Source organism: Hypanus sabinus, chromosome 1, assembly GCF_030144855.1.
Source record: "Hypanus sabinus isolate sHypSab1 chromosome 1, sHypSab1.hap1, whole genome shotgun sequence".
Lineage (NCBI taxonomy): Eukaryota > Metazoa > Chordata > Chondrichthyes > Myliobatiformes > Dasyatidae > Hypanus > Hypanus sabinus.
The window spans coordinates 12,764,280-12,773,644 of NC_082706.1; the positions used below are offsets into that span (position 1 = coordinate 12,764,280).

The 9,365-nt window shown below is 41.2% G+C and overlaps 1 protein-coding gene across 2 annotated transcripts in view; it reads left to right on the forward strand.

Moving 5' to 3' along the window:
- zgc:110329 (uncharacterized protein LOC550500 homolog) overlaps positions 1-8,024 on the forward strand; it is a 263,067-nt gene extending 255,043 nt beyond the window's left edge. For both annotated transcript variants that reach the window (XM_059964677.1, XM_059964666.1), the window contains one exon: positions 1,886-8,024. In XM_059964677.1, the coding sequence (XP_059820660.1) occupies positions 1,886-2,155 (270 nt within the window). In that variant the 3' untranslated portion in view covers positions 2,156-8,024. The remainder of the gene's footprint in view (positions 1-1,885) is intronic.
- Positions 8,025-9,365: the final 1,341 nt, after the last annotated feature.

The window sequence follows — 9,365 nt, forward strand, 5'->3', positions numbered from 1 at the left end:
ACTTAATCAGCTCCATTATGGGCACGAGCCTCCATAATATCTACGACACCTTCAAAGAGTGATGCTTCAAAAAGGCAGCATCATCATTAAGGTCCCCATCAGCCAGGACATGCCCTCTTCTCATTGCTACCATCAGGAAGGAGGTACAGAAGCCTGAGGTGACATACACAATGATTCAGGAACAGCTTTTTCCTCTCTGCAGTCAGTTTCTGAATGGACATTGAACCCATGAACACTATGTCACTGCTTTTTAATTCTGTTTTTGCACTACTCCCTTAATTTAACAATTTACACACACATATATTTACTGTAGTTCTCATTTTTTTCTATTATTATGTATTGCATTGTAGTGCTGTCGCAAAGACAACAAATTTCACAACATATGCCAGTGATATTAAACCTGGTTCTGATTCTAAATGAGACTTTGTGAAGCAGTTGAGATTAGCTACATAGTTCAGTGCAGATATGATGGGCTGAAGGGCCTCTCCCTGTGTTGTACTGTTCTAGCTCCTATGTTTTAAGTGTGGGTTGGTGTACCTTTTGGTGAGCATGTGTCCAAATGGGTGATCATCTTCTAAAAAAATGTTGCCTTGCATGCCATTGTAATTTTGAACAGAGATTATCATTGATTAATGAAGTTGTAACAATAATTATGGATATTTTTTATGAAAACAGATGGGTTCTCTTACTTATTTACGTGTATTCATTGTTTTACTATTAATAGAAGTATAATAAGGCAGATTGAAATATATGAAGCATTTTAAAGATCTTGTTCAAAAGTCATTAGTATTAATCTTTTTAAAAGGAAATTGAAAAATAACCTCATTTCTAAACAGTATTGTTATTGTACCTCCTAACGTAAAAAAAAATGTGAATGTGAAATTATAAACTTTAGTGCATATACTTAAAAGATCAAGGAAATGTAAGTAAACACTCAGTACTCTCGGTGAGACCTTCGTTGCTGCACCAGCGATGACAAGTATTTTATACCAGCTTGTATTGGTTACGTTGTGAGCTATGCCCATAGCCCCAGTTTCATCAGTAAGCCTGCTCCTGTATCACGTGTTCCTGCAACCATCTAGCTGGTGCCAAGCTGGCATAAGACGTCTCCTGTGCAAACACCACACCATTCTTGGGTTGGAAAAATTCACCTGCTGTTTCATTTGACTGTAAAGATAATCAATGAGCATCTTTTTTTATTGTGGTGGGGTTTAAAGAATCGAGGGGTGGCGATGCATATTGCATGGCAACAAAATTTTTTACCCGGGCATTCTTGGGGCTCGCAAACAATTTTCGTTGGCACATGACAGGCATAGAACATAGAACAGTTCAGCACAATACAGGCCACTCTGCCCACCAGGGTTGTGCCAACCCTTTAACCTATTCCAAGATCAATCTAATCTTCCCCTCCCACTTAGCCCAACATTTTTCTTTCAACCATGTGCCTACCCTGAATGGAGAATAAAAGGATGTTGTTACAGGCAAGTCCGTTAAAAGCAGACACAATCGACAGGGCCAAAGGCAGAGGACAAATATCACTTTCCTGAAACCTAACATGTGCTGAAAATTCCTTTCACTAGCCTTGGACAGAATTTGATAAGTGAAGTTACTGCAGAGAACATTTACAGCACAGTGCTGGCCTTTCGGCCTACAATGCTGTGCTCACCTTTTAACCTACTCTAAGATCAATCTAACTTTTCCTTCCTATCTAGTCCTCCGTATTTCTATCATCCATGTGCTTATCTAAGAGTTCCTTAAATGTGTCTAATGTATCTGTCTCTACCAGCACCCCTGGCAGCGCTCACCACTGTCTGCGTAAAAAACATGTCCATAACCTAGTTTCTCCACATTTGTTTTAAGTAAGCTGCCCTTTTGTTTCTTGCAGATGCTTGGGATTTTGCTCAGCTGCCTGTACCTGGTAAAACTATCGCAATACCCGGATGAAGTTGATGGGTTCAGAGTGCGCATTCCGTATGAGCTGCTGGATCTCTCCGGGGCTGGCTGGTGCATGTGCCTGCCCAAGGCGGAAGGTTACCAGGCGAAGGATGACCCTGTAGACCCCTACTCCATGCATCCTCTTCAAGACACGCAAGTGATGGACACCAAAGGGGAAGAGCTGAACCGAGGTTGGATTCCAGGACCCAGCAACTGTTGAAATTAGTGACCGGCTTGTGATAATTCTGCCTGTGTGTGAGAGACAGCTCCATGCTCTCATTTGTACTAATACCCATGGTGTTCTCAAAGGAAAAAAGTTAGGAGTATGATCAGGTTTGTTACAAGACAGTGTAGATTCTGACCAAACCCCCATTGGGTTCTGAGCACAGAAAACCCGATTACATGGAAGATTAATATATTGAAAGATACAAAGTACATTTATTATCAAAATATGTATTCAGAACTCTAAGATTTGTCCTCCCACAGGCAGCCACAAAACGAAGAAACACCATGAACAACATTCAAGAAAACATTGAACACCCAACGTGTGATCAAAGAACAGATTGTACAAATGGCAAAATCCGAAAACATAGAATATCAAACATCAAACCAGGAGTGCAGTTGTATACAGTTTAGATCAGTCCAGTGTCACACCACTAGCCCACTACAAGCCGCAGGGCAAAGTATTCTTCGCTGAAGTACCCTGGACTGCATCGAACGCCCTGATCAGACCGCTCAAAAGCAGCGAAAGGAAAAGTGCGACCAGAATCCAGAAACACATGCAACATGGACCCCAAAGTCCCCAGAAACGAGTCCGCCGCCTCTGCAATCAACCTTTGCAATGTGGATCCCGTGACTCCTGTACTGCCCTCCGAGAGCAGCTGGCGCGAGGGAGAGGAAGACTGGTCAAACTCGGGCATACGTCGCCAAACACCCGTCTGTCCTCCGCTGTCATCTTCATCAACCTCATCAACCTCAGTCTTGCTCAGTGCCTCAGATGGAGAGGAGCAATGGAGTCAATCATGGGCTTGCACCCCCGACGCCTCAATTTCATATAAATCCCATATTCAAAAGGGCATCGGTAAGTTTGGCAGCTGAACCTGTTGGTGTAATAGGCTGCAGGCACAAACAGACAATGTTGCAGCTTCTCAATCAGAAAGAAGGATTTGTTTTATTTGTCTCACGTGCGTCAAAATCAAATCAGCGAGGATCGTGCAGGGCAGCGCACCAAAGGTTGCCGTGCTTCCAGTGCCAAAGTAGCATGTCCACAACTCACTAAACCCTAATCGCTACGTCTTTTGGAATGCGGGAGGAAACCAGAACACCTTTAGGAAACCCACGTGTTCCTGGGGAGAACGGACTAACCCCTGACAGGCAGTGGCAGGATTTGAACCCTAATCAGTGGGTGATTTCTGGCTCTGTGAAGGCTGCTCGGCAGGACCACCGGGGGAGCTGTTGAGCAGCAGACACCTCTGCTGTTCTGAGGCGGAGGAAACACTTTCCATTCCATTAACTCGTCCATTCCCCCCCCCCCCCCCAACAAGACCCCTGCATGCACGGAACAACCAAATCCTACGAGTGCCATATGGTTCTGTGTTCGTTACTGATTAACCAGTACATGCTCAATAATAATACAAAGTGATTTTACCTTCTTAAACATCTGAAGTATTTCCGGGATGCAGACAGGGAAATGATCTGGCAAGACAAACACCACCAGTAGTTTTGTTCTGTTCCATCATCCCAACGGAGTACAGAAACTGCAGTCTATGCACAGCACCTCCACACAACCTTGTCAAGTTTAATCTTCCATCTTTTGACAGACACTTCACTGATCTTCAGTGCTGGCAGTGATTCAGTTGGAAATCTAACAATACCAAGATCCGAATTTCCCCCAAGGCAGGAAAAAATGCAGAGTCAAAAATCATAGCGGTATCTAACAATCTAAAAAGATGAACTTTACTTGTCACATGTACATCAAAACATACAGTGAAATGCGTTGCTTTGCATCAACGACCAACTTAGTCCAAGAATTGTGCCTGCAGGTGTCAGTGTGCGTCCGACACCAACAAAGCATGCACACAACTCACTAATCCTAACCATACATCTTTGGAATATGGGAGGAAACTGGAGTACCTGGAAGAAACCCACATAGTGGAACATACAGACCACTTACAGAGTGGTGGGAATCAGATCCCTATCGGTGATTGCTGCTGCTGTAACTGTTTCAAAAGGCACGTCATTGCTGTACCACAAATCCCAGAGACTATCGTACTGTGCTTTCTATGATTCCTCTCAAGTTTACAGATGGTGTGCAAGACTAGTTTTTCCCTGGAATAATTAATTATTGCTTGCTACAAGCTTTCACCATTTATCCTGCTGCACGTCTATTCATGGAGTCATATAACATTACAGCACAGAAACAGGCCCTTTGGCCCATCTTTTGGGACTAACTATTAATTTGCCTAGATCCATCAGTCTGCACCCGAACCATAGCCCTTCATACCCCTCCCATCCATGTACTGATTCAACATTTAACCAAAATTTGGATTCGAACCCACATCCACCACTTCTGCTAGCAGCTCATTCCATACTCTCACCACACTGAGTGAAGAATTTCCCCCTCATGTTCCCCTTAAACATTTCCCCTTTCACTCTCAACTCATGACCTCTAGTTCTAGTCTCACCCAAGCTCAGTGGAAAAAGCCTATTACTATATCTTATCTGTATCTACCCTGTCTATACCCCTCATCATTTAGTATACCTAAATCAAATCTCCCCTCACTCTCCCAAACTCTCGGGAATAAGTTCTAACCTATTCAACCTTTCCAATAACTTGGGTCTTCAAGTCCAGAGTGTGCTGATTCCCACACTGACTTATTCCACTGGATCCACTTTTCACTGGATCCACTTTTCACTGGATCATACACCATCCTGACCTTTTTCTTAAACTAGCATAATTATTACAATACTTACACTGTCTCTGACCGCAGGAGTTGTCAGAGACGTAGCGACCTGTTTGCTGAGGAGCAGTGGGATAGAACAGTCAACTGGGGAGTCGCATTGTCTCAACTGTGAGGATAAACCCCAGTAAGAAGAGAAAGTGTGTGGGAAAAGTATTAAACACTTACTGATTATTTGTAATACCACGTCTCCAAAGAGAACTCAGTCTCCATTGCTGAAAAGCAAAAGCACAACACGGCAGATGCAGAGAAAAGAAAAGAAAAACAAAAAAAATAGTGGGAATACTCAACAATAGTGCACATGGGGTGAGAAACAGAGTTAACATATCAGGTGGATGACCTTCCAACAGAGTGTGAAGTTTCAGCTCTGTTTCTATCTCCACATTCACTGCCTGTCCTATTGTGCATTTGCTACCATTGCTGTTGACTTGAAAAAGGGTACGGATAGGCTTTGATCCCAATACTGTCGCTTCAAAGTTCAAAGTAAATTTATCATGAAGTTACTTATATGCTACCCTGAGATTCATTTTCTCAGGCATTTTCTCATTTGCAGGCATTCACAGTAGAACAAAGAAATACAGTAAAAGTCAAGGAAAAACTACACAGAAAGACTGACAAAGCAACCGGTGCTAAAAGACGACAAAACTATGCAAATACAGAAATAACCAAATAACAATTAAATACTGAGACCATGAGTAGTAGAGCCCTTGCCAGTGAGTCTGTAGGTTGTGGAATCAGTCCAATGTTGAGGTGAGTGAAGTTATCTACACTGGTTCAGGAGCCTGATGGTTGAAGGGTAATTACCGTTTCTGAACCTGGTGGTGTGGGACCTCAGGTTCCTGTACTTTCTTCTTGACAGCAGCAGCGAGAAGAGAGCATGGACTGGATGGTGGGGGTCCTTGATGATGGATAACGCATGCAGATGATTTGGAATCCAGCTCTTACTGAGCAGTTCTCTCAGCTTCTCTTTCCTATCTGCAAGGGTCTTGTGTTGACATTGGGTCACAGTGGACGACTGGCATGGCCATTTAGAATGTCAGACCTGTCAGAGGTGCTAGAGTGGATGCTGGTGCTGCAGAGAATTGCAATATTTGGGAAAGGTAATCAAAGGATTTCCACATAAATTGGTACTAGCTGAAGAGGAACCAAATTCACTCAAAAGATAAAACAAAAAAATTGGATAACTATTCATTACCACAGGTAGAGTCATAGAGCAATACAACACAGAAATATGCCATTTGGCTCATCTAAGCTGTACTGAACAGTTTACTCTGCCTAGTTCCATTGACACCCACCTGGACCATACCCCTCTTATCAAAATTTCTCTTAAGTGTTGAAATTGAACCTGCATCCACCACTTCTGCTGACAAAACATTCTACACTCTCACCACCCACTGAGTGAGGAAGCTTCCCTTCAGCTCCCTCTCAAATATTTTACCTTTTTACCCATAAACTATGACTCTAGCTGTAGACTCACCGACCTCAATGGAAAAAGCCTCCTTGCATTTACCCTATCTATACCTTTCATAATTTTGTATACCTCTCTCAAATCTTGTCATTCTCCTGCACTCCAGGGAAATAAATATTTTAGGAATTAGAAGCAAATAATGCACTAAGATCCCACAAAACTGCATTCACATAAAAATGTATTTTGGAATGCGGTATTCCTGACAATCCAATGATTATTCCCTATCCCTGCTTGCACTGGACATGCATTGTTTGGCCAGTCAGTTTTTTGGGTTTGGAGTAGATATGGGCAGAATGGATTTTGAATAATGTGATCTGATATTGATACGAGCTTTTCACTTCCAGAAATCTGTACTTCCTCATTCCATAGTGGGATTTTACTAATTATCAGCACTGAACCTTCAGTTACTCATTCAGTAACATAAACGATCCCACTGACATAATTTTTAAAAGTTTTTATGTTTATAATGTGTGGGCACTTGATTAATATATGTCTTTACTACTAAAAGCTTTACAGTCACTCTTAGGCAAATAAAGTAAATCCTGAATGATGTAAAGCTTTGGCTGGTTGGCTTTTTCAGCTCTATTCAGAGAAGACAAAGGCACACAGAACATTCTTAGGAGACTGTTTCAGTAGTGTATTTTATTGGCATCTCTTACTGCCTGTTACACCACTGGCGTTTAGGGCAACAGTGAAGATCATTCATCTCTGGCAGTGGTCGGGGCTTCCTGCATCATGTCCATAGCTTCCTCTTGGTTTTTGTTACTGTTGGTCATGCAAGTCCCGGGTGGAGACGCAGGAATACCGTCACACTCAGATTTAGAAGGATTCTTCATCGCGGTTTCTGTAACAATTTAGTTTCACTAGTCAGGGCTGTTAACTCTGAACCTGGAGGACCAGTGGACCACTCTTATTCTGGCCTTTACCCTTTGACCTGTTTGGCATGGAAACCCTACCAAAAGCCAAACTATAGAGCCCTGAATCAGCCTGCATAGCTCTCCGGGTCATTGAGGCATGAGGACTGCCAAACCACAATAAGGTTGTGGTCCTCCTAATTGTTTTGCAACTAAACACTTTATATTCAATAAAAGTTAATTTTGTTTCCCAAAATTCCCATGAGATACAAGTAGTCTGAAATTGTATTTGTGTTCTGCTTCAAGCAATCTATCATTAAAAAATCCTGAGGAAGCAACACTTTCAAAAAAATGTTCTGTCCAGTGTAATTGACAGGGGATTAATTATGAGATTTAGCCGTGAGTTCTTTTTAAAGTTTAATGCTCAAAAAAAGTGCAATGACCTTATCTTTTGAACTTTCCGATGTTCATTTGATAAACAAGAAACAATTATTTGATTTTTTTGTTTATTGTGATATATAATTGCCCATATACTGCTGGTATAAAGTCTATAATTATGTTTGGTTGAAGTATCACAGAGATTCATTATACTTATGAGAAGATATTGAACCAACATGAAATTCTAACCTCTTTTCTATGAGCAACAATTAACCAGATTTCAGGAAGTTATCAAAATCTGATTAGAGAAAAATGCACATTGGACAAATATTGTGAAATAATTTTGTATTGTGGACTTGAAAAATATGTTTTTAAAAACTTTGGAATCAGTTTCTTATTTAAAATAAAATAAAAATTATAATATGCTGTTGCTAATCAAGTTTTTCAATGTGTTCTCTCAGTTTGACACATCAGATTGGGTAAGTCAGTCTGGGCTTTTGAAATTATGGATTTGTTTTATAAATTGAATTTTATTGATTATTCTGGGCAAGAGGAACAATCACATCTTAATAATTTATAGAGGTGTCAATACGATCTGGAAGATTGTTAAACAAATTGAAGAAGGGAATGATGATGTCCTGACTTGAAATAACTCCTGCACATTCTGTAATTGAAACCTATTAGCATATAGATTATAACAGTGGTCTCTGCATTGTGATCATAAATCACAGTTGTAATCCTATTTATTTTCTTTAGAAATACATCATACCCTTCTGGCCCAATGAGTGCCACCGCCAAGCAATTCCCCAGTTTTAACCCTAGCCTAATCACTGGACTATTTACAATGACCACATTACAATCAGCACGGACTAGAAGGGCCGACCGAGATGGCCTGTTTCAGTGCTGTAATTGTTATATGACCAATGAACCTACCTAACTCTAATGTCTTTGGAATGTGGGAGCAAACTGGAGCATATGCGGGAAACCAATGCAGTCACAGGGAGAACTTTCAAATTCTTTACAGACAGCACTGGAATTGTCAAGTCTATTGTCATTTAACTGTACACATGAATACTGTCAAGTCAGACCATGTTTCTTTGGAAGAAGGATGTAAAGCACAGTAATACACATAACACACAATAAATTGGGAAAGTGAGACTTAAATCTACAAAATAATTACACAGATAAACAAAGTAAAAAGCATAAATTAAATATTGCGGGTTACAGTTCAAATCATCCAGTGCCACTTTGAATGCGATACGGGAGGGAATTAAGAAGCCTAAAGGCCTGAGGGAAGAAGTTGATTACCATCCTGACCATTGTTGTCTTTATGCATCGGCGTCTCCTACTTGATGGTAGAAAGTCAAATACGACGCCGGATGGACGCGTGGGATCAAACTCCGGAAAGCTCCGAGCTGTAATGGCGTTTGCGTTAACTGTTATGCTACCAAGGTGTTTCATTAGATTTGCATTTCTTAAAAAAATGTCTTTTATTACAGTATCTCTCACTTCCTCATATGTTGGAATTATTTAATGCTTAATTAATGAGATTTAGGTGCTCATTGTGTAGAGAGGCGTCACACCTGAGCACATCCTGGCGTGGCACTGCAACGTCACGCTGATCTCATTGCCAATATTAATTAAGGGTCTGATTGACCAGATTTGTCCCTGGCTGGATCATCTAATCAGTTCAAAATCTTCTAGCCTTCATAGCTCAGTTGTTAATCAGCAGCCCTTTAACTCGTTAAAGGCATTGACTCATCCCTTAAT